Here is a 26,316-nt window from a genome sequence, read left to right as displayed (position 1 = left end):
ACATGGGGGGGGGGTCAAAAGTCGCCGAAATTGTGATTACGTAATATATGGACAGCCCCATAGGGAAAAAGCAAATCTTTGGATAGCAAATAATATTTAAAATGATTTAAATTTTTTTCTATCTGTGTAGGTATTTTTTTAAAAATAATTTCCGGATTTATTATGAGATGAAATGCATTACCATCCCCAAGATCTTATTTACTAATCGCCAGTACGCCAACAAAATCGTTCATTTGCATTATGAGATTTGGCCCAAGGCGGCATTAAGCTACTTTTCTTCTGACAAAATTATTTTCTGTTCATACGTGCTAAATTACGCAGTGCTTAGCTTACTGGAAAAATATTTCCTTTGGCCCAATTTCCATTTCTTTTCACTTACCTAATGAGAAGCTTTCAGGGGCTGAGGAGAAAAAAAAAACAAAAAAAAAAAAGGCAAAAAATATCTTTGAAAGACTGTGCCACAGACTTCCACAACTCAGTCGCTGTAACCGCAGCTAACACACAAAAACCCATACACAGAAACACATTTGGGTGCTAATGCCATTTTGACGTTGCCCTCGGTTCGGTTTATACGCGCTCTTGTTTTGTAACGCCCAAATGTAGACTACACTTTAGTTGTTTCACCGCAGAACAGAACAGGGCACGCCCATAATCCATAAGTTAAGCTCAACGGTTTGTTTGTGTGGCGGTCGCCGGCTGTCGGTTGCCCAGATCCTACTCCACTGCCCATTTTGCGGTTCGGTTACAGCCAAAACATATACAAAAATCTCTCTTCCCTCCCAAAAAAAATACAACCCATATCACTCGCCTCCAGAAAACCAAACTAAAGGGTCAAAGTTACTTTAAACGTTGCCACGGACAGAAGCTAACGAGGCGGCTTGAAAAGGCTCGAAAAAAAGAGGAGGGGGCTTTCTGCTTTGTTAGCAATTTATGATTATTTTTACTCTTCTTTCTTTTTTTTCCGCTATCTAGTGACCCGCATTTTCGGACGCCCGCCCCAAAAAGGCTCCAATATTAAATGTGTGTGTAAGGGTCAGTCCAAATATTTTCATCACATGAGGAATTTTGGTGTTCAACAACGATGATTATGTGCTAATCCAAGGGCCATCAGCCGTCACAATTATTAAAGCTCTCCTACTCGTATTTATGCCTTTTTAAAGTGTGTGAAACGACTATTAAGAGAAATGCCATAAGGTTTTGTCAGCTGATAAGTTGAAAAATTAAGATGTCGGCTAAAAATAATAAACCACCAATTTGTATTGTTTTATTTAACTGAATTTTTATTAAATTTATATTATTTTAATTTAATTTATATTTATATTTATTTATTTTAAGTTAGTTTATCGTTTTATTTTAATTTATTTTAATCGAAATACAAATTTATCAAATTTCAATAAATAATATTTTTAATTACTTACATCGAAGCTGAAAACTTGAATCTCAGACCAAAATGGAGAATGTCAGCAGCAATGACTTCAGCTGTTGATTATGCCAAACAGTTTTGTGATTGCAATCCAAAGGAGAACCCCAAGGAAAAATGCGTTAAATATTGATTACAGATGTGTGTGTCTGGCACTCCTCTGCATTTTCCCGCTGGCTGGTTGGTAAAATCAAATTAAATGTCCAAATTGCTGGCAACAAGGATAACGACGACTTGGTCTCAACTCAGCTGACTTGTGGAAATCCGTTCCTTATCCTTTGTTGATATCGAAAATTCAAAATGCCCATGTTAATTGGAATTCGGGTAAACATTTGCATCCTTGTTGATATCCTCCTCCTGCAGTTGATGTCACATTTTATTTGTTGTAAGATAAACTGTAATAAATTCCATTGAAAATTAAAGGCAAAATGTCTTGTGCCATTCTGCTTTGTATTTTCCTGATGTTCTGAAGTTGAGGAATATTATAATTGTCTAAAATAAATTCGGTTTATTTGTGCTGTTGTTTATTACAATTGCTTGACGTTTCCTCAACATATAAAATTATACTTTCTTTACGTATCCTGGATGCTGGATACTGGATACTGTCATTAAAACTGTTTCGCAGTTGACATATTAACATATTTATCCACTGACTTATTCCCTCCCCTTTTCTCTGCACATTCTATCTCGTACTGTCTCCTGCAAACTCCCTCCTTTCGACTGACTGGCTTTTCAGCCAACCGTTCTCGAGATAAAAAATATTTTTTTTTTTTTTACTCATTCATACATATTCAAAAATCTCGGTCAATAAGCATTCGGCATTGTCAGCATTCCTTGGCCTATCTGGGCTCTGGCCCATTGTAAACAAACTGTTAACAAAGCCAGCAGGATACGCAAAAGTCAGCCGCGATTGTTGGAAAAGTTGAAGAGTGTGTGGGCATAAAATGTCAAAAGCAGTATGAGTATTAAATATAAGACATATGAAAATCCCATTATGAAACTCAATTAATAAACTATTTTAGTATCTAAAATGCTTTCAATTATTATCGAGGCAAGAAGAAGCTTTCAAAACTCCCGCTAAAACGTATAAATAGGGTAACGTATTGTCTTGACCCAGTTCAAAAGCTCACAATCGCACGTTTCGTTGTTCATCTGATGGATTTTTGTTGCTGGCGTTTCTTTTTCGAAACTTGACTGGCTTTGGTTTTTAAGTTTGCACACAAAGTTGGCCTGTGTATTGGGTAGCAAGTGAAATTACTTGAAATGCATTACATGGAAAACTTTTGGGGCCCTCTTGTTTTTCTTGTTACTGGCGTTTTAGCTGTAGCCTTTAAGGCGCTTTTCCAAGGACTTGGCCAACTATTGGCCCGCTCTGTGTTGTAGTAGTTGGCTGCCAAGTTATAGCCCACATTCCCGTTGCACTAGCCCCGGGTCCCTTTTTGTTCCGTCTAGGGGATTATTGGCCAGTTTATGCAACTGCCTTCACTGGAACGGACTGACAGTTTGGCTTAGGGCGCTATCTATCGATATGCATGCCCATGGCCTGCAAGTATCCTGTGGTCAAATTTGTCTTGGGACTGCGGACAAAGTTTCACATGCCGTTCGAATTTAGTATGGTAATTATTTTTTCGTTCAAGCATGCTGAAGTCAAGCCCTTTGAAATTTATAATTGCCTGACATTAAAAAGGGTTATATTTTTATACCAGTTGGTAGAAGTAAAAGATTTTGTAAAAGTGTAAATGCCATTTTAATGGATTTATTAATACCTATCGAAAAAAATTTTTAGAATCGGACCACTCATAAAAAAGCTATGAGCAAATATATAACGGGTATCTGATAGTCGAGGTGGTTGAATGTAGCGTTCTCTCTTGTTATTATTTGGTTTGTATACTTCTTGATCTCCAAATCTAGAAGTTGTAACCTGTTTAATTTCGACATGACTGATTGAGTGGGCGAAAATGTTTACATTAACATACTCAGTAGATCCATGTGAATGCTCTAATGTACCTCTGCCATTGTCCTTAGCCTTTGTTCTCGCACAAAGGACATGGGTCCGATGGGTTGCCAGAGTGAGTAGGTGGAAAGCTTTGCCGTTGTAATTGCTGTTATTACAGCTGTTTGCTTGTTTGTACTCGTTGGGCTCTGCTGTTGCTGCAGTTTGTTGCCTTTAAGCTAAAGACTTAATGCGCTTCACTGGGCCAACACAGCACAGCCTGCATTTACCTTTGCGCAAATATTTTCTGAAACTCAGCCAAACAAAAATATGAAAAAGGAAAATTCATCTGCAAGTGTGTTACAAAATGGGGAAAACCTCCTGGGGGTGAAAGAAAATTATATACAAGTTTATAAGAGTGTTTTTAAGGTTTTACCATTTAGCATTTACTTTACTTTTAGGTAGAAAGCATAAATGAGCAGCGAATAAAATATTAACTTTGCACTTAATAAAGCTGGGATTACTTTTATTATTTTTTTAACGATTAAAACATTTCCAGTTGACCAATTATCAAAATCTTTTTAAAGTCATGTTCCTGGGACGCTATAATGCGCGTTCCGGGTCATTAACCACTCATTTTTTTTTGGTTTGTCAAACAAGTTTTAACTTCTTGAAAGTTCCTACATTAGAATTTTTTATTTTGTTGCAATTTTCTAACCTAATGGGATGCACGTCATGGTCTTAGCTGACATCTTCGTTCGTCCCCAACAAACCACAAAAAATGTCTGACAAAACTTTTCCTGCAACTTGGGAGTGTTGGGCGGCGACCGCAGCAATGACGGCCTTGGTGCTTTACAAGAAGAAAATAAAAGAATAAAGAAACCGCACGAAAGGTTGTCAAATAAAATCCTGCAAAACTGCAATAAATCACGTAGCAGTGAAATCATTTTATCAGATCTAAAAACTTTAAAAATAAAGCAAAAACGGAAGCTTTTTCATCAGATTGTAAAACAAAAGATAATCTTGCGCTAATCTTCAAAAAATATTGAAATAATAATATCTTAATTCTTATTATGTTTACTTTTTTAGATAGTATTTTGTATTGTTATAAGTTCAACTGACATTTTTTATAATCAACAAAGAGTGTCTTATTCTTCGGATTTTCAATGCTGCCCAATCTTCACATATGTTTGCTTTTCATTTTAATTCAATTTGTGGCGACTTAAATTTAATTACGGTATCAAATGTCATAGATTTCTACAGCTAATAAATACCTTCTGTCAAACTTTCATGCCTTTACATAAATACCTAAGGGGTGTAATTTAATTCAAATAAATGCTATGAAAATTAATAATAAATAACACAAAGTATTTGACTTGTAATTTTCAATGAAAATACAATTACTGCTGCATTAAAAGGTATTTGAATATTGTATTTCGGAATTAAATTACTGATTACTTAACAGATTAAAGATTTTACTTTGCCAATTCCAACTCGACCAATGACCTCAGCATCATCCATCAATATCAGGCACAAAACTGGGTTGGCTAATTTCATTGAAGGAGGCTTTTCGGCATTATTTCCCGCTTGCCTTGCCACCCACACAGGATAAGCATCCTTAAGCCTATCAATCAAAAACTAGCAGATAAAGCCAAAAGCGCTGACCAAATCCTTTTGGATAGCTTAGCTCGAGAGCAGTTTAATCGGTTTTTTGCCACCGCACCACACACACACACACACCCACTGCAACCAAATTGAATCATCATTTTGCACCGCATCGCCAAGTTGTGTGGGTCATGACGCAGTTTAAAAATGAATAACTCCGAGTGGGATTGGCTACTGTTTCTCTACCGGGCTGTCACGGGGTTTTCGTAGTCATCTCTCTCTGGTCTGGTCTCTTATCTTCATCTCCAGCGAAGCGCATTAAAGGCTCGTTTGTCCTGGCAATGGCGACATGGATCGATGGGGCTGACGAAGAAGGGAGAATTTGGGTTAATGGAATATAAGTGAGACAAGAGACAAACGAAAATCGCTTTTCGTCAGTGCGATTTTAGTTGCTAGCTAGCTGTGAGCTTCTATAATCATCAGCTGCAACCAGTTTTTCCGTAATAAGCATCTCTATATTGGGATTGGCCAAATGTATCTGAGAAAATCAAAGCAGCAATCACCGAGAAAAAGAAACATTGAAAAGAAAAGTTTTTTCTTTTGCTTGGAAAAGTCGGGTTTTTGTTGTTGCCTACTTCATGTTTATGCTGGCCTTTTCTTTGGTCAAGCGCATTTTGCCATATTCAATTTTCCGCAAAACACCACAACCCCCCATTTCCCTGAAAACGAATAGCGAAAGTAGTTTCCAGCAGGTTTTTCTTCTTCCTCGTTTATTTTTTATTTTTTTTTCATTTTCTATTTATTTGTGCCAGTTGTGCAGCAGCTGAGAAGCTCAGCGGGAGGGGATCGATGGGAAATAAAAAGAGCTGGCCGGAAAAACCGGAAAAGCAACAGGCGAAATGTAAGTCAAGGTGTCACTGATTGGGATAAATTCAAAAATCAAAATTCATGCCAGTCATGCTGCTCATGCAAATAAATAACTAGGTTTTATTTTCACAACAATAAATAAATATCGATATATATTATATTTCTATTTCTTCTATTAGTTACTATTTAATGGGCTGCCATAAAAGTACATGATGAATGCATCGATTTCAAGGGATAATTGCTGCTTAAATATCAACTTGATTTCACTAGTTTACAAAATAATATTCTTGGTGTGCTCCCCAGCAATTGATGGCAAATTCTGTTAGTTTTGGACCCCTAGATCACGAAAATAGCACTAATTTTTTTTTCGATGGCACAGATTTTTTTTAAAGATTTTTTAAAGTTCGAAATGTTAAATTTCTGACTTTTTTCGAATTTCTTCTTATATCTCGCAAGATATCCACTCGATTGGGCCACTTTTAGTTTTATTTTAAAGTCAATAGATCGGAGCTTAACTTTGCCATACAGATCAATATGATTGAATAAGTAATGGCAGCGCAGAAGCTTGACAAAGTTGAAAAATGTGTTTTTTGGTCGACTGTAAGTCGGCTGTATATATCGTAAAAACTCGAAATAAATCCGTTGAAAAATCATAATGGGTACAAACTTAAAGTTTACATCCTACCGAATAAAACAAGCAGGATATGGCCCACATCCATGGAAAACTGGATTTATGGTGGATTTTTAAAGTTCGGATTTTTCCACTTTTTTCGGTTGACAAAGTCCAAATTTAAGATTTATCATAGGCGGCGACATGTAAACAAAAATAATTGGTGTTGGCAGCCGGGTCACTAAATAGCTAAATCAGATATTTAAAAGCTAGAAAATTATTAAAGTGAATTTAATTTTTGAAATTAAGGTTACTTTTTTCATAAGAATGAACTATCCAAATGGATAGTACTTAATTAAAAACACTCACAGTCATAACGGAAGCAGTTTTATATTTTTAAAGGAATGTTCAGAAATTAAATTTATGTTATAGTTTTTTAGCTTTTAATTTGAGCTATTTTTTGACCCGCCTGCCGTCACCACTCATTTTGGTTTACATGTCGCCGCCTATGATAAATCTTAAATTTGGACTCTGTCAACCGAAAAAAGTGGAAAAATCCGAACTTTAAAAATCCACCATAAATCCAGTTTTCCATGGATGTGGGCCATATCCTGCTTGTTTTATTCGGTAGGATGTAAACTTTAAGTTTGTACCCATTATGATTTTTCAACGGATTTATTTCGAGTTTTTACGATATATACAGCCGACTTACAGTCGACCAAAAAACACATTTTTCATCTTTGTCAAGCTTCTGCGCTGCCATTACTTATTCAATCATATTGATCTGTATGGCAAAGTTAAGCTCTGATCTATTGACTTTAAAATAAAACTAAAACTGGCCCAATCGAGTGGATATCTGGCGAGATATAAGAAGAAATTCGAAAAAAGTCCGAAATTTAACATATCAAACTTTAAAAAATCTTAAAAAAAAAACTGTGCCATCGAAAAAAAATTTAGTTCTATTTTCGTGATCTAGGGGTCCAAAACTAACACAATTTGCCATTAATTGCTGGGGAGCATTTCGGCTGTAAACTAGTGTTTCCAAGCTCACGTTTCGTACTTTTTCCTAATGACAACCTTCCATTGTCCATTTCGTTTTCGTGGCAACCCATTTTCCTCACTTTCTTTTGGATTCGGAAAATCTATTGATGCCACCTTTCGCTTATTTTCCAAGCAATTCGTTTTCCCTCGGGCTTTTAGCTTTGTTTAATCAGTTGCTGAGAGAGAGCTTTCCGCATTGTTGAACCACAGGGACTGGGACGCTGGGTAAACCTTTGTACCGTTTTGTGGGTCAACTACTAAAATGACCCCTTTGGCCAAGGGCTCCCTTACTTTTTGCCACTGCTGCTGCTGCTGCAGGTCGTTCCCTTTATTCTGGCTGGATTCATCATGACGTTTGCACGAAAAAAGAACGTAAAAAAAAATCGTTGTTTAATGTTTACTTGAACATTCAGTTTAATTACCCAGCCCCCGCGTGCCCTTATAAAGCTCGGTTTTTTAGAACCTTTGCAATTTATTTCGTGTTGAGGATTTCTTTTTTTTTCCAGATACTGCCTGGCTCTGTGTATTTTTCCGACAGTCGTTTTGAAGTTGAACCCGCATTCTGCCCGCTCACTTTTATGTTTCTTATTATTTTGTATTATTTCTCGTTGGCAAGTTTTTAATTAATTTAATGCCGAACGGAGACTGACACGTCCTATGTAATTTTCTGCTTTTTATTAATAGTAAAAACTAGATTTATGCCATGTTTTTCAATTTTTGCACTTTTTAATTAATTTTAAATATGATAATATTAAATCTAACTATTATAGTAATTTTAAAAGTTTTAAATATTGAGTCTAATTTGAATAAATATGAAATCGGAATCTTTGAATTGATTACGGAGATATATATATAAAATAAATTTGTACCATGTTATTTTTTCCTAAAAATTTATTTATTTAATTAGAACACTTAATTACTACTTTAAACCATTTTTATACACCATCAAAAATTGCCTTGTTAAACCAAAAAAGATCTTAATTTATGACGTAGTAAGAGGACGTTCTGTTTCTTTGTGACCACATCGTTGCACCATTTAGTTGGCAACACACACTCCATTTGGTAAGCAGACGGGCTTGATGGCCTCGACTGGCTCTTGGCCCTAACTGGCAGACGAAAATTCCCTCTTAAGTAATGCAGTTATGCGTGCATCTGTGTGCGTTGTAAGTGCATTAAAAATGTTGTGCAAGCTCCATTTTGAGAGGAAGAGGAAAAGGGCGAAAGGAAAGGCATTCTGTCGACCCGAAGCGACGCCTTGCATGCCATTTCCCTGTCGTTCTGTCGTCCTTTCTCGCCTTCCATTTTTCCAGTCCATCTGCCAAAATAAATATGTTTGTGGCAGTTGCAGAGCAATTCTGCCTGCTTGCCTGCCACGCCCACACAAGTGCCACTTGCCATCAGTTAGGCAGTTGGCTGTGGCATGTGCAAAAACGAATTTCAGCCATCATCAGAGGGCCACTGCAACAGTAAATGCATTACAGAGAACTGCAGCAAACCCTCATGCCATACCAAACCATACCAGACCCTTGCATAAATGCAATCAAACGTTAAAAGTATTAAGTGAAGGTAGTGTCCGAGCGTTGACAAGGAAATGAAAGAGCTCTGAGGACTTTGAGGCCAGTTCTGGCTGCTTCTGAGCTGGACACATAAACACATCTGAGGTCTGGTTGGGGGTCTCTGGTTCGGTGTTGTTTCAATTTCCGGTTTTCATTTAATTTCAATTGCGGCTTTCAAATTGTTTCTTGGTTTTCTGCCGGCCATCGATTTTCCAGATTTAACGAGCAGCTAGAAAAGCAGACTTATTTTTGAAGCTAGCTAATATTGCAATTAAATGAAATAATCTTTGGTTTTATAGAAAACTTCTGGGGATTTTTATAAATAAAAGTAGCAGAATATTTAAGCATTCTGATTTTATTAGATTTTACTAACATGTTCCATTTTCTCTCTATCCTTACAGGTCATGAACGACTTAACGAATACATATCCCACTATGAAACACTCAACTATGATCACGAGCACATACGAGCTAGTCACAATAGAGCGCGACGATCAGTGACCAAAGATCATTATGTACATTTAAAGTTTGCATCACATGGAAGAGACTTCCATCTTAGATTAAAACGTGATTTAAATACATTTAGCAATAAGTTAGACGTGAGTATTACCATAGAGTATTACAATTTTTAAAAATACTTTTTTCACATTCGGTTTTACTTGCAGTTTTATGATAGCAAAGGTCCCATTGATGTCTCCACGGATCATATCTATGAGGGCGAAGTGATAGGGGATCGTAATAGTTATGTATTTGGTTCCATACACAATGGGGTATTCGAGGGTAAAATTATAACGGAACGTGATGCCTATTATGTTGAACATGCCAAACATTATTTCCCCACAAATCGCACGGCGACAACAACACCACCAATATCCTCGACGACGTCGGCTCCAAGGAGCATCATCAGCAGCACAAAAAACACACAACCAACGCGGCCTTTGGCCCGAAATAACAATAACAACAACAACAACAGAACTGCCGTTGATAGTAAGACCGAAAACTTCATAAAGAAAATTGCTGAATCCACAGCGACGACCCAGCAGCAGCTCCCAGAGCATTCCGATTCCTCGTCGTCGTCGTCGTCGACAACAACATTCCCACCCACATCGGATAATTCCGAGGACGAAAAGAAGGAGCAGGAGCATAATGCCGAGGACGAACTTGATTTTCACTCCATTATCTACAAGGAGTCACATGTCGAGGACGCCTACGAAAATGTGCGCGAAGGTAAGTCGAAATAAATTCCATTTCCCCTCTCTCCACACTCGCTCATCCACTTTTCCACTTTTCAAAAGTAAGTTGCCGATGCAGAAATGAAAAATACTCTCGCACATTGTTAAATGTGATTTATTCGGCGGCTGGCAAAGAAGTTCCCTACTTTATTTCGTACTCAAGGATACAGTTCTAAGGAGGACACAAGTCAGCCTTGAAATTGTTTGATAACATTTCGTTTCTGTTTTGACACCTGAGTTATGACAGTCGCGAGTGCCTGCTAATCATTTGTTGTTCTGCTATGCTGTTGTGCTCATCTCCCCAGTTTGGCTGTCAGTTTGTCAACTGACACACTTTCGTGGGCGTGGCTGAGAAAAGAAAAGTGGCTTGGGTTCAGAAGTTGTTGAGCTTAACAACTTGTTTATCGGAGCAGTGAGAAATCTGGCTGTAGAGCTTAGCTAATGTCACGGTAGAAGCTTCGCCTAATACGCTTTTTTCAAAAGGTGAAGAAAAAATAATTTTACGGGAAAAAAATAATGAAAGAAGATTATTTTTGAGCAACCAAAACATAAAATCGAATCTAAAAATTGATGTTTTTGGTTGCTCAAATATACAATAAACGATTTGTCTTAAATTCGATTTTATGTTTTGGGTGCTGAAAAAAAATTCAAAACCATTTTACAAATTAAAATATATTTAATATTCAGGTTTGCCTCAGAAACAACTTTCCGCTGAATTCGCGCTGAATACATATGAACTTAAATATAAAACTTTAAATTCAGCGATCATTATTTGCTTTTTCAATGTTTAATCCATCGATTTAAATGTGTATTAAAGGCTCTTGAAGTAGTAGATTTTGTAAAACCTTTCAAGACAAGCTCTAATTGAAAGACAAAGTTGTGCAACTGCAACTTCTATCTGCTAGAATGTTTTTCCTGCGCAATTAGAATATGTCGACTGAAATTGAAACGAAAACTGAGCATACCGCAGCGGTTGCAGTTTTTCCCCGCCAATGGCGATGGAAACTTTGATCCGTCAGCTGTGCCGACAAAGAAGAGACAGAAAAACTTTCATTCCGCTGAAAACAACGGGCAACATGGTAACGTTTTTCATGGTTTATGCAAAAAGGCAGCCCAGCGACTTCATTTTAAAAGCAAGCCACGCATGAAGCGCCGTATAAAGCGAAGAAAATAAAAGGAATATTCTCTCCCCGGTTCAATGGTCAATTTTTTATGCAACTCGGCAACAATGGTGCAACCAAAGAAGGTGTGCCCCCAGACTCGCATAGTCGCACACTCGTACGTAATATCGCTGCAACAATGACACTGACAATGAAAAGTTGCAACTGAAAAACTAAAAATAAAAAGAGCGGATGCATCGCCGTTGTTATTGTGCAGGCAGCACCAACTATGACGACATCGTCGGGTTCCAGACCGTTGGTTGCTATACACACATGCACAGGAAAAAATTTTTATTCTTGAGTTAAGATATTTAACATTTTTTAAACCTAGTTCTGACTGATTTTTGTTTAATACAGATATAGATTGTAGATATAATATCTACAAATTGAGTTATTTATAAATTATTATCACTTTTTCAGGAAGAGTTAAGACTTTAAAAAAAATTCTTAAATAAGAATTTTATTTCTTAATCCAAAAATTAATGAGAAAAGATGAAATTATTCTTTTGTATAATAACTTCTTAAATATAATTTTTAAAAATTAAGTCAGTTATCAACCCTTTTTGAGGAAACAAAATATTTAAAAAATCTTAAATGATAATATAATTTCTTAATCCTAAATTAATAGCATTTAAGATGTCCTCTTAATCCAATCATATATTCACAAAAATTTTTGTAGCAAAAATTTATTATTAAATTAAATGTTTGTTAAGACCTAGTACATTTGTTTTGAATGCAAATAAATTGCAATCGATATATTTTCTCATGGTGCAGCCAGCATTTTTCCCATAGCCATGGTTATAACAATGGGCGTCTGCCACGCCCATATAAAGTTGTCGCTTTTTTTTCTTTCAACAAAAGAAGTAGAATCTAATGCATAGCTAAACAACTGAAATGGGAGCAACGTTGGGTATTTTGTTGAGTACACGGGGGCGCTTTGTTGGCCAACTTTTTCGACAATCTACTCACCCATTGTTGTTGCTCGCAAAAATTGTATGCAATTTGACATTCCCCACATATTCCCACAAAAACACACACGTGCACATGCAGCAAGAGAATCATTAACAACACTTGACAAAACTATTGTCATGGGTGCATTTAGCTTAGTTACAAGTTTATCTGTGAGTTTTGGGGGCGTGGCGTAATCACTTTAATGAGCCAACACAAAACCTGTTAGTTTACTTTTACCGGCTTTTTGATTGATGCAGGGTTCAAATTTCGAATGAAACAGCGAAACTGACATTCAATTTTATTAAATGGCCAATTTTTGCTCAGTTGTGTTTACTTTGAAGCCTTGATATATGCATTTAATTAGTTTGCATTTGAAATTCCCTGCAGTATCTTATTGCCCACACAATTAGGCTAATTAAAACTACCTCTCAATCAATTTCAATTAGGTTTCGATTTACATTTCCCAAGCCTATAAATGGTTTTCTTGAAATGTAATTAATTTAATAACAATTTGTTTACTGGTTAGAATTTTTATATTATAACTACACACAAAAAAAATGCGACGGGATCAAATCGATATGCGGATGGTAAATTTCTGGTGTTTATACGCATATCGTTTTTACCATGCAATATCTCTCTCGGAGATTTTCTGACTTATGAAAATAGAGAAAAAAGTAAAATGGCGACTTAATTTACGTCGTTTAATATAAAGTTTTTTTTGGGTGTAGTATATTAATATTTTTCAAATGTTGAAGGTATTGTCAGTCACATTAAAACGAAAAATTCTTGAAAAAATTAACTTTTATAATTTTATCTAACAACCCAACTATATTTCTCAACCTTTTGAGTGACTCGGGTCTCTCGCTACTCGTAAATGGCGCAATTAAATGCGCATAGTTGCCACGACAAGCGTGGAAAGTAAAACAGCAGTGTCAAAGGTTTCCTCATATGGCTGTCATTGGTCACTTAGCCATAAGGGCATTACATAAACTTTAATTTGTGAAAAGTGCAAAGTGGTCTCCTTTGCCACTCGCCGTTCTCTTACTCATTTTCTATTTATGAGTTTTTGCAACCCCGGTTCGCAGTTACCCACATATTTCGCCTGGTTTTTTCCATCGGGTTTTTCCTTTCGGTGGCTCTGGGTCCAACTTTATTAGCTTCGGTAAGAACGCAACTGTGTCGCGAGGTGTTTATGCTTCTGAAGTTATCAAGAGTTTCTTCCCCTACTGCCAGCCAACACGCTCACACTCCCGAGCGCACTTTTAATGCCATTTTAGCAGCATATTAACTTTTGTAGTGGAAATGAGCAGTCGTCGACGGACCCTAGATTACATTGTTGGTGTGTACACACTCATTCATCCATTTTGAGGGGGTGGCAGCGACAAGGGGTGCGTTAAGTGCGTGTTAAAACCGACCAAGCGGCGCACGCACATTGCTTATCCGCCCCTACGTCCCCAAAACCCACATCCCTCCCGATACTCCCTGCTTTCAACCCATTTATAGCCCCCAGCTATAGCTGTAGCACACTGTCGCCCTCTTGCACACTTGCAAGCAGCCAAGTAACGAAGCGTGAGCCCGGCGACCCCCAGAAGCAGCCAAGGGGTTAACATACGCCACAACACAAGTACTCAATTACACTGGCCAGATTTTATTAATTTGGTGTTTAATATTGGCTAGGAATCTGCGATTACTAAATACTTTAAGATTTATTTAATATTCTTATTATTTAAATCTATAAAAAATATAACTTATTTTAATTTATTTTAAATTTACAATTACACTGGTCAGATATGATTAATTTCAGGTTTAATATTGGCTACTTACATTAAGATTTAATATTTTCTACAATAGTAATGAAAAAATAGCTTCCAAAAAAGTTGAATGAATTAAAAAGCATTTCCTTGAATATATTATAAATTTTTGTATTTTTGTTGTAGGATGTATATATTTTTATACTTTCTGAGAACATAATAAAATCTTGTATTCTATTCTCAAAATAAAGGAAAACCTATTAGACATTTTAGAGCAGAATCCCTAATGGATTTTTATTTAATAATTCATATTTTTAATTTTTCTCAGTGCACGCAACTGCATCGTGTTCTTGAATGCTGCCTTAGCTGCTGCTGCCTGGAAATCACAATTTATACACAATGTTGTAATATAATTTTTGCACAGCAAAACAGAGAGAGCAACTCAAGTGGCACATTGTTTGCTGGCGTCACTGTTGCTCCTTACAGAGTACTCCTCGCCAGGACCCCTGGTCTCCCCTTCAACTAGACCCCATCCCACCACCCATTTCCGGTTATCCTTGGAGCCCTCGAGTGCATTGACCATGCCTGTGGGAACTTTATGTGCAGTCGCTGCAAGTGCCATAAATGCAATGCGGCTCACAATTATTTACGACTATTTGATTGCACTTGCTAGTTGGCTTCAACACTATGCAAATTTATAGAAAAATTCCACTCGCACAACAGCCCACTCCCTTTTGGACCCATTAACTTCTGCTGAACTGTGAACTCATTGGCGCATTAATGTCAATGACACGCAGATGTTTTAACTCGTTTAATTTTAAATTGTTAAAAATGGCACACAACAAATAAGACTAATTGTTGCGGCGGTTTAAACTTTGAATAAATTGCATTTTCCGATTGTGTATGTATGTAGTTTTATGTGTAACGAGCCGAGTGGTTATTTATTTATTTTTGTTTAATGACTTGATGGCCCGATAAAATCTGAATATAAAAGTTAGAAGGGAATTAATTGGATTCGCTGTATAAATAATCGTATACAATTTAAAATGTTTGCAATAATTCTCAAAATGATTTTAAATTTTAAGTAATTCTGGGAAACATGCTTCCAACGAAAACTGGCGTCATCGGCTGAGTAATTGATTTAAATTTTCCCCGCCGTTGTGTGCTGCTCTCGGTATCTCCGTGCTGGTTATGAATATGTATCAGTCAACGATGCATGAAATAAGCAGCCAAAAATACATAAATACAAGGATTTACGCCGCGTTTCGATAACGATGATGCCGCGGGGCAATGTTGACGTTGGCATAACATACAATAATTTCCGGTATTTGATAGCAGCAGCGGCGACAGAAGCAGCAGGGGAAAGACTCGCTCTATACAAGAGCATGGAGTTTGCAATTGTAAACAAACAAATTTCATGCTAGGTTGCACAAGAAAGTTCACCCGCTCGCTGTAACACTCCCCATAGTTCTTTTGATAAGGGAGAACGATGGTTAAAGTGCACAAAAAAAGTTCCCAAATTGACATGCGACAGTCATGGCCGGAAGTATTTTTTTTTTTTCGCTCTTTTCGCTGTACCATTTTTCCTTTTTGCAGAGATCTGATAATACCCTGGGATTGTAAAAAAATATTTGCATGATCAACAAATTTTAGGAAATTTATCATTACGATAAGAATAAATACATTTTTTGGAAGGGATTACTTAAATTTAAAATATATTCAATGATCATAAACATTATTTTTTTAGTTGTCTTATAAAATTCCAAGCTTAGTTGGTAGATATGTTCCAATTTAAAAAAAAAACCTTAAAAATATTCTAAATTTTAAAACAGGGTAACTTATAGTCTTAAGCTCAACTAAAGTGTCTAGACTCTAGAGTTTTTTTTAACAAATCGGATTGAAATCAGACTTTGCCAACCAACGGCCATGTTAATTGGCAACGCTGCCGGATGAAGTGGTTATGAGAAGGGGTTGTGAGAAGGGCACACAGATATTGAAATCAAATGCGTTTGAGCACGATGGCCTCGCCCTGTGGATGGTGATGGTGATGGTGCACGACCACTGGCCACAGTTTCTAGGCAGTGGGTGGATGACCCCTTCAATCTGCCCAGCTGCGGTTGGATGAATCCATTTTGCATGCGTGGCGACATGTGTCAACTTCTATTAAGTTACCGTTGGTCATTCAACCCGCGGTCACCGACAGTCGACTGTCGGCAGACTCTCCCGCAATTTTTCTGACTCTGCGGTCAGCAGTTATTTGTTAGGGGGGTGTTGGTGCTGCGGAATATTCACAAAGTGCCATTTATTTTGCATTTGACTTGTCAAGTCGCTCTATGGAGAACAATACTTTAGAATGTCGAGCAAGTGATAAGTGGATAAAGGAATGAAAGCATAATTATACCCTTACATTAAAGGAGGGAAATTAATAGGAAATGAAGAGAAGAATGCATTCCATTTTTTGGTCATAACTTTTAAATGTATCGCCCGATTTTAAAATTTTCTGCTAGACTTTGATAGTTATTTATAAACACAAGACAGTGAAATTTACACTTTTGGAAAATCTGTAAGTCTGTAACTGGTATAATAAGAATATGGTTTAAATTTCCCAGATATTTCCAATTAACAACCTTCCCTTTTAGATAATATACCAAATACAAAATTCAGATTAATCAGCTTCCTTGCAAAATTGTCTGCCTGCCACATGCGATTCGCTTATAATTTAACCATAATAGCACCCGTTCTCCCCAATTGGCAATGGAATGCGCACCGACCACTTCCAATCAAATACGAATCCGAACATGCAAATCAACCAGCCATCGCAGTCAGTTTCCTGTCTATTACATAGAAAGGGCAACAATTGAACTGGACGAGCTAATTACAAACCAGCTCACCAGAAATGGGTCATCTGCATCGTTAGCTCGTCGAATCGACTGCTGCAGCTGCTGCTGCTGGTGAATCTCAATTCAAATCTGACCGCATAATTACAATGCAAAAGTCAACAAAAATCCAGTGGACACTACAGATAGTGCACAGAAAATGCAATTAGAAGTGACAAATTACAAATGGCAACAAGAACCGAACGTAAAAACTGGCAGATGAACATTTACATATGTATGTTGTATTTGGTATTTTGTAGCTCTCTGCACACAATGCATATTAAATTTCATAAAACTGTTTTAATTATTTTCATACTTCAGAGTCCTCCCTTTTTCCCCCTCGCTTATTGCTTACTACTTTTTTTTTGCTGACAAGATAAAAATTTGTATTCCATAAAACTTTTATTTGGTATTTCTTTTTTTTACCAGTTGTCTGAAAATTGTTGTTTGGCAACCGCACAACAATTGCATTTGATAGAGAGCCGCCTGCCGTCCCCGAACCGCTGGTATGGAAATTGCGGTTAATTGAATTCACTGAACAGGGTTCAGAGTCAGCTGCTACTGCCGTTGACCGCTGCCCCATCTGAATGGTGTGTTTCCCGCCCCGCCATATGTGAAAATTAATTGAAGTTGTGCAGTTTTATGGGGTTTCGGAGCGCTGACCAACGCAGAACAGCGACAACGACAACCAAAATCTCGCATGACTAACTTTTTATGCTCGCTCCTCCTCCCCTTAAAACTATGCGTTACTTTTTATGAGCACTCCGAACTGCTTTTTATGAGTGGTGCTCACCACCGCCACCACCACCAGCACCTCACATATGACAATGTCCACAGTGTTTATTATTTTTACGCTTTACTTTTAATTGACATTTGTCCAAGGATAATGAATCTCTGATATGCAACATGCCAACTTTTCATATTTCATGTTTGGTTAAACTCATGCCTTATACTTTTTTTTTTTGGTACTTTGACACGAAATGTGTTTTATATTCATTGACAGTTGGTGGAGGATGATAAGGCGAGCTCGAGGGAAATTATTCGTTTAAAGATTTTTACTAAAAACAAATATTTAATTCTTGAAAAATAAATTTGAATAGTATTTCTAGTTATCATATTGTGATTATTTCATAAGTACTTGCGAAACCCTCTTCCGAGTCGCTCTTTATTATCACACGTAGTATATTTTCCATGATGTTATGTTCTGTTCCACGCTGTTGCCCTCGACTCTGCTGCATAGTCATCCTCCGGGCTCCGGATTTATCCATAATGTCGCTTTTGTGGGTGGTCCACAAACTCCCACTTTTTCAGCGCTCGTCTCGCCAGTCTGACGCTTCTTTCTCCCCGTCGACGGCTTCTTGTGATACACTTCGTTTGGTCTCGTTACTCTTACCCCTTTTGTTTGATGTTTTGTTCAGTCTGTGTGGCGTGAAAATTCAAATTAGATTTTAAAATTTAATAAATGTTTTGGGGCAAATGAAAATGTGCCATAAGCAACGCACGGGCGCCCTCACACCTGGTCTAACCTTCTGCTTTCCACCGGATTTCGGATTGCGAGTGCAGTTCAGAGCAGCAGAGAGCGTGAAAACATTTCGCAACATTTAAGTCGCTTTTAATGGCTTTTTTGTCTAGCTGCCTGCCCCCTGCCTCCGCATCATCGTCAAACAAAAACACACTCACCTGACGAAGCTTCCCAGCCATGACATTGTGTTTGTTGTGTGCCACTTCAACCTGGGATCGCTTTTATTTTTCACCAGCCATTCGGGTTGGGGACTGCAACTAGATTGCACATTTGTGTTGCATGCCACTTTGATTGCCTTGCCGAAATGCTACTGCCACAAATACATGTCTGCGAATTGGGTTGTTATTGCAGATACATATATCACGATGAAGCAATCTGTCATCATAATCGTCCGATATATGATGGCATGAAATGATGAGGGATTGCATCTTCCACTCCATTTAATGTAGTCATCAGAAACAGTGACACTTTCGACGGAAACATGGAGGTATTTTTAAGAGCACTATAACGTAAAAACATCATATGGTTGAAATACACAAGTACAATATTGTCACTTATGATTATTTTAGTTTACTTTTTGAAAAAATACAAGTTCATTCTAGCTTTGCATAGCTTTTTGGAATATTTGCGAAATATTTTGAATACAATTGCATTGGCTAGCACTAAAAATCCAGTCATAAGCGCAAGAATTTTCACTTTTTGCAGTCGTTTTCAGATATCCAAAAAAATTGAAATGCATGGAAATGAAATTTATGATCGTCATAGTATCTATGCCATGCTCTTTGGGTCTATCAACTTTATCCTATCTAACGAACCGCCAAAATGATATTATTTAATATACATTTTACCAGTGTTGGAAGGTAAAAACGATATGCGTATAAATACCATTAATTTACCATGCGAATATCGATTTGATACCGGCGTATTTTCGTTTGTGTGTATCATACTTTGGATTGTCAAATACCCATTACTTAATATAGGTTACTTTTTTTTTTTGTAATTTAAAGTTGATCGTACTCCCTGTTCTAATACGAGATCAAAATTAATTATAACTAAATTGCTATGGCTATTTTTATTTATTGTTCAGTAAATGTCTATTAGACCCATAGCTCCAAAAGTACGGGGTACCAATAGAAAAACCGCATCATACAAACATATCAGGACAAAATGAAACGGTGCAACGATTTTATTAATGGCACGGAATGGTATAATCGGGAAAGGAATGGAATGGCATGGGGGAGTCAGTGTGGATGTTGAACAATTCAATTTACCACAAACTCGTTATTTTGGGGAATCCGGTCAGGGCAGGGCTACATGAGTCGTTGCCCGTAACCCGTAGCCCCATGCCCGTATCCGCAGCTCCGAAACTCCGACACCTGGACTGCGGACAGCGCTCAAACCAATAATTGTTGCCGACGGGTGCGGTCCGTACACCAACGAGTGCTGCTGGGTGCAAAATGTATTTAAAATCTGTCGCCGTCATCAACGAAATGGGACATTTTCTGGTTTTTCGGGGGTCGCCTCCCCTCCTCTCTGCGAATCTGGCAAATATTTATGCAAATGTTTGGCTGCAGTGCTGTTGTTGCCACTCTTATCCAAACTGTCCAGGTGACAGCAGCACAACGGAGATGCGTCGTAGTGGTTGGAGTCTACTGGCAAAAAGAGCCCAAGGTTGTGGGTGTGAGACGTTCGTGATTCTGTCCGAGAAATATTAAATTAATCGTTGCGGTTGACGTTGCACACGCTGCTATTCCTTTGGCAGTGGTTTAAATTTTAAATAGGGTACATTTTGTTTAAAAGGTTGAGAATGATTTAATTTCAACTAAAGATTGAGTAAAGTTTTTAAAACTTTTTAAAAACTAATTTTATTTAAATTTTTATATATTTTAATAGTTTACCACTGAAAAAATAAAATGAAATACAAACATAAAACATTATTCTTTGGTTACATTTAATGCATTTCCTGTTTGCTCTTGATGTAAAATGCAATTTTTGTTGTGAAATCCTGCAAATATATTCGATTTTAGATTTCGAATAAATTACTGCTTAAATGTATTTGGAAACACAAGCTGGACAAACAGTCGTATGAAAAATGCCACCCAAAACTTTCACAATCAAGAGTTAGGCAGAAGTTTATAATGCCAGGCAGCCACATGGCGTATGCGTAATGTGGCCAAATGGTTTTCAAAGCATACATGACTCGGCCAGTGGGCGGCCATTTATACATATAGCCATATACATTCATATATGCAACATGACAAACATCAGCTAGAAGAAGGAGCTGCTAGTTATAGCCAATGTCTTGGAGCATAATTCGTGTGGAATCCGGCAAGAAGGACCTGCCTGCAGTTGATGCCCCTGCAACAGCTGCAATAGCAGACGAAATTTAAACAATTTTAAAATTTACACATACTCAGGCGCACACACTCACACATATGCCGCCCTGTTTACCAAGGACATTGCTCTCTGGGCAACTTCAAAATATGCATAAATCTTGTGTTGAAAATTTATATTTACATTTTGCTCGTGCTATTTAACAACATTTGGTCAGGAAGAGGAAGAGGACGAACAGGCCAGGCACATTATAGTAGGGCTTCCTCTGCATTTCGTCCTGCCTGCTCTTCAGTTTCTGCGGCTTCCGAAAGTTTTGCGCTTTAACACTTTGCACTTGTCCAATGCGTTTTGGGAGGATGTTCGGCCGGAGCTTCAGCTGCTGGCTACAAGTTGTTTGTTTTATTACAAGTGCCAAATAATTTAACTGCTAAAATATTAAATTTCCCTTTGAGTGTGTGAGCATGTGGAGTAATATATGCATATAAATATGTATATATATTTAGATATATAAGCTCGTAAATTTGTTAGTGACCAAGCGCCTTGGGAGTTGCAGTGTCAGTTCAATGGGCCATTTGGGGAATCTGTTTGTTCGTACAGACATCTATAAATACGCACATGTTTGTGTTTAATTAAAATGGACATTAGGTTGGGCTGAGCCCAGAGCCCGGCCAAATAAGCCTGCGCAAACAAGTGTATACAAAAATATATAATTTGATCTGAGGACCAGAATAACCAAATAGTCGAGTGCCCACATGCCCACATGCAGTTATTGCCTTCAATAGGCTCTAATTAACATGTGCTCCGTATGTAGACTCCTCGCTGTGATAAATCTGAGGCTAAAGGAGCGCGCCAAGGACATCATCCTTGGAACCTTAGGATATCCTTAGACGGAATGGAGGCGGCAACAGGAAGGGGAAACGGGCATTGAACACTTCATTCAGCAAGTTTAAATTGAAGTGCAAATTGTGGTTGGTCGGGGCTACCAAAGACACTAGTCTTACACTTAAAGAAGGATTTTACATTGGGCACACGCCGATTCTTTTTTGTATCGCCATATATCTCTAATTCTAAATAATTAAGTAAAGTTTTTCGCCAAGTGTGCAAATACCAGCAACCTGTAACGACCAGTGCGACATCAACCATCGATTATGGTAGGCAATCTCTCCATCCAAAGCCAAAGTGAAAAACAGGATAGAAAGGAAATCTGAAAGAGACGGGTATTGTTAGTCGCCCGCTGGCTGTCATGCGGTCTTTTTTAAGTGCTTTACAGGTTATTTTCGGGACATTGGTGGGCGGCATTTCCGAAGGGTGTCAGGCACTTGATAATGACGATGACAACGACAACGGCAACGGCAACTCTGTTGTCATAGGCGACTATAACTGCTGCCAAGCACACAAACATGGTCTCACATGCCCTGTGGTTCGGGAACGTAGCAGCCTCTCTAGTGTTCCAATTGAATTTGAAACAAGTTCAAAAATGTTCGCATTGGTCTGAAAGTCCAAAAGTGTTGTTGACTTTGTATGCAATGTTCGAAAAAAGCACAGGGTATCAAGGCTAGTTTATAGTCAGTTTCTAATAAATGAGAAGATGCTAATAATATAAAAAAAAATTAATAAAATAAAAGAAAATTAATAAAATAAAAAAAAATTAATAAAATAAAAAAAAGTAATTAATTATTTTCAAAAAGTTTTTACTCTTTGTAAAATTATTATTTAACAAAATAATAACATTTCTTGGTTCAAAGTTATAATTTTTGAAAAATCATCTCTTTCAAGACAAATGTGATAAGCTCTAACAAATCATAATCTCATCTCTCAACATGACAAAGAGCATAATGCACTCCTTAACAGTGGATTACGTCGGAAGACCTATAGACAGTCCTTAACCACAGCCATAAACCACTTTTATCATGGCCCAGCACGAAGATTCTCACTTCACATTGGCCGCAGTACTCCACCCACCCATCTGCACTGTCCATCTTTATTTCGACTGGTCGACTTACTTGGCTGGCTCTTCCTCTTTTGGCCAAATGGGCAGGAAACTCCTTTCGGCTGCTTATCTGTCGTCTCCCTCTGGCCAAAGGCAATGCCGAAATTCCCTACCCGACCGGGCAAGTAAATATTTCCAGTTTTCGGCCACAAATGCAATTGGGCTTGATGATATTTGTTGCTTCCGTTTTGGTTTGCAGTTGAGGAAATGAAGCTAGTACAGTTATTTTCTACAGTGAGCTACAATTTGAGATTAAAGGTGGAATTTAATAGTGAGAAAATTTTCACTGTCTTTATAAACACTATTTTACTGAATTTAAAACACTTTTTTAATTATATAAATGTTTTCTACGAAATATCAAAAAAGATAAAGGGAATACATATATTTTTGCGATTGAAATACTTATTTTAAAAATATATTCTCCCAAAAAATCTTTATATTCCACAAATTCGCTTATTTTCTTGCAGTACATGGCGTTATTTTCAGCTGACTTTGCACAACACTTTATTTTGTCAATCACTATCAGTTAGGCCATAAGTTCCATATGTCCTAACCGGTTTACTGCGGCCCTCTTCAGCCTGTCCACCTGATATATATATATAAAGTGTGTGTGGATGCGTGGGTTTTCGAATATACGTATACGTTTTGTACAACCGCATAAGGTTCTCCATTTATTTTATAGCCGAACTGCATGCAATGAAAATTCCCAACAATTTGGTGTGCACTTCATACCTCCCATTTTTCAAACTCCCCACGAGAAGCTAAGGCCCACATTCTCGGTATTGGGTGGTTCAATATTCCCACATTTGTACATTCTCGGCTGTCTTATCAGTGCCAGTGCCTTGGGCCCAGAGCTCCGAACATAGTTTAGCTTAAAATTCCAAACCGTATTCAGGGGAAGAGTCGCCTCCTTATTCCTCCTGTGTGCACGTGTGTGTTCAATGTCAGGCGGTTGTCGGCCCAGTGGAAGTTTGTGCTTTGTGTGACAAGTCGACATATTTCCCTTGCTTTTTGGCCCGGCCTTGTTGATATTGCACTTTGGCTTGCATGCAAAACGCAGCCTGCCAGTCTGCCTGCCTTCCTACAAGGAGCCAAAGGAGAAGTAGCAGCTGCACGGCAAAGGAGCAGGTCAAAAGCCAAACAGTTGCACTGCCGAATGAACTTTTCTAATTCCATGAGCAGAGCAGCACAACCAGAAGAGCCACTAACCAACCATCTACCCTCCTATCCCATTCCCACATTCACAGAAGCAATCAGGACGACAGAATTCGTCCTGTGGCTCCTTTCCATTTGCCTGACAGGGGAAATTATTCCGTCGTTAATTAGTGACCGATACAGAGAAGACGACGAGCCCATACATTTGGCTTATTTCTAGCCCATTTAGAGGCAGGCCGTTTAGGAACTTTTCTTTTTCATTTGCCCCAAAGTCATTTCGATGCCACCATCATCATCATCATCGTAGTCATCGTCCCTGTCATCGGCCGCCCTCAGTTTGCACTTGACCACAAATTGCTTGGCTACCGTTTGCTTTTGCCTTCTAACTAAGCTTTTGTCGTTCAACTTCAACGTCCATTCGCACAGATACAAATTTTGTTTATCTTTTGCTGGCACTTGAGTTGAGTTGAGTTGAGTTCAGTTGAGCTGAGTGCAAAGTTACGGATGATTGGTAGTGGAGATGCGGATGCGAATTCGAATACGAATACGAATACGAATACAAATGCCAAGTGGGGTCTTAACAGCTGCGACAATTAGACTTCTACCTGCCTTTCTGCCATTCTGGAAGTCCTGCATTGAATAACTTGAATTGAGCTGATTGTGACAGTTTCTTTGGGCTTCTCAAAAAACAAGTCAATCAAAATTCGTTTGACAAGAGCGAGGCTAAGGAAGTTTTGGTAAACAAGTTCTTAGTATTTATTTTGTATGCTTCTATTTATTTAAATTAATGTATATAATATTATATATTCGGGTATACTTTAAAAGGATACCCAAATATCTAATTAAAGTGCACTTATACCCGAATATATTATTTTACAACTAACTTTTGTAGACGAAATACGTAATTGAAAATCTTCCCTTCTAACTAAACAAAACATAAATAATTTATTTATTTTTCCCACAAATCTATTTTTCAAGTGAGCCAGCATATGTAGAATCCAGCCATAAAGCCCTATGCATATGTATCACTATTTTGATCAATGGTATTTAATATTAATGGAAGGAAAATAAAAACGGAAATGAGAATCGTATTCAGCGATGGATGTGGTGGGTGTAGTATGTTCGAATGTTTTTTCATTCAGAAGAAGGGCACAAGTCCGAGGCAGAAAAACTAATTTGTATGCGGAAGGCAGCGGGTGTCGCCAAAACGGACGGACACTCTCGTTCTGTCGGACGTTTTGTTTTGCTTCTACCATGGACGCGGCCAAAATGCGTAATCTGTTTCTTGCCCAACGTGTGGGCCTTCCTTTCCGAAAGTGTGGCTTTATGCGAAAGTGCCAGAGCGCAGGTGACGACGATGACGGCGACACTTTTTCTGCAAAAGTGTGACAACAACGGAAGGCTGTCGCCACGGGTAGAAGACATTAGTTATCCATGGGTATGGGTTTTTGGTAGGTCATGGATGTGGCCCTTTAAGACTCATTCAAAGTCGGTTGGCGTTTTTAAGCGTTAAGAACTCGTTATCCAATTGAAATGAAGTCTGCAAAAACCGAGAATATAAATATAACAATAATTATAATAATTATTATAGGGATATTTCTATCACTTCAGCAAATTATATTCAACAAAAAATTCAATGGGCCTAATAATTAAATTTTAAGCCCTAAAGGACCTCAATCTCTCGCTGTTCATTACGTTCATTGTCGAACAATTGCGCAAATTAAAACATTTTTAATTAAGGTAAATATAAAAACGGCGTAACAATTGTCGGGTAAACAAATTAAGACTAAACTGGCGAACAAAACTGGCTGACGATGTACTTATAAAGACGGGGGCTGAATAAACAAAGGAAGAAATGATTAAATAAATAAACAGCAGCAGCGGGTACGGTAACAACGTGGTAATCAAATCATTTACAAAATAAAAGCAAATTAGGGAAAATTGTATGAATTGTGCGCTCCCGACAAAATCCACGCATCAACAGTCGGGCAGCAGTGAAAATTTTGCGATGATTTCCACTTGTTAATGCAAAAGCAACGCCAGCAGCAAACACGCACATGCCACGCCCATTTAATGTACGCCCACGACTTGGCCCACAGCATTTATTGCGCCCAGTTGTATGCTATATAATTTTTGGTGCTTTTCCGTGGGAAGCACTTGGATTTTAGATTTTCGTCAGGCAAACGTTAAACTCATAAAATATAAATATGAAAAAATTGCAGGATTTAAAATGCTTTTAAAATCTTTTTTAATACAATTTTTTTTACTTAAATAATAAAACTGCTTAGTACACAAAAAAGCTAGCAAAACAAGT

At 37.7% G+C, this 26,316-nt stretch overlaps 1 protein-coding gene across 4 annotated transcripts in view; it reads left to right on the top strand.

Moving 5' to 3' along the window:
* kuz (zinc-dependent metalloprotease kuz) overlaps positions 1-26,316 on the top strand; it is a 98,015-nt gene that overhangs the window by 57,514 nt on the left and 14,185 nt on the right. For all 4 annotated transcript variants that reach the window (XR_011418904.1, XR_006412482.2, XM_044395163.2 and 1 more), the window contains exons 4-5: positions 9,434-9,630; positions 9,697-10,258. Coding sequence is in view for 2 of the 4 variants with exons in the window: in XM_044395163.2 (XP_044251098.1) it covers positions 9,434-9,630; positions 9,697-10,258 (759 nt within the window). In the remaining 2 variants the exon portion in view is untranslated. The remainder of the gene's footprint in view (positions 1-9,433; positions 9,631-9,696; positions 10,259-26,316) is intronic.

Source organism: Drosophila takahashii, chromosome 2L (genome assembly GCF_030179915.1).
Source record: "Drosophila takahashii strain IR98-3 E-12201 chromosome 2L, DtakHiC1v2, whole genome shotgun sequence".
Lineage (NCBI taxonomy): Eukaryota > Metazoa > Arthropoda > Insecta > Diptera > Drosophilidae > Drosophila > Drosophila takahashii.
This window is presented reverse-complemented; position numbering and strand designations above follow the sequence as displayed.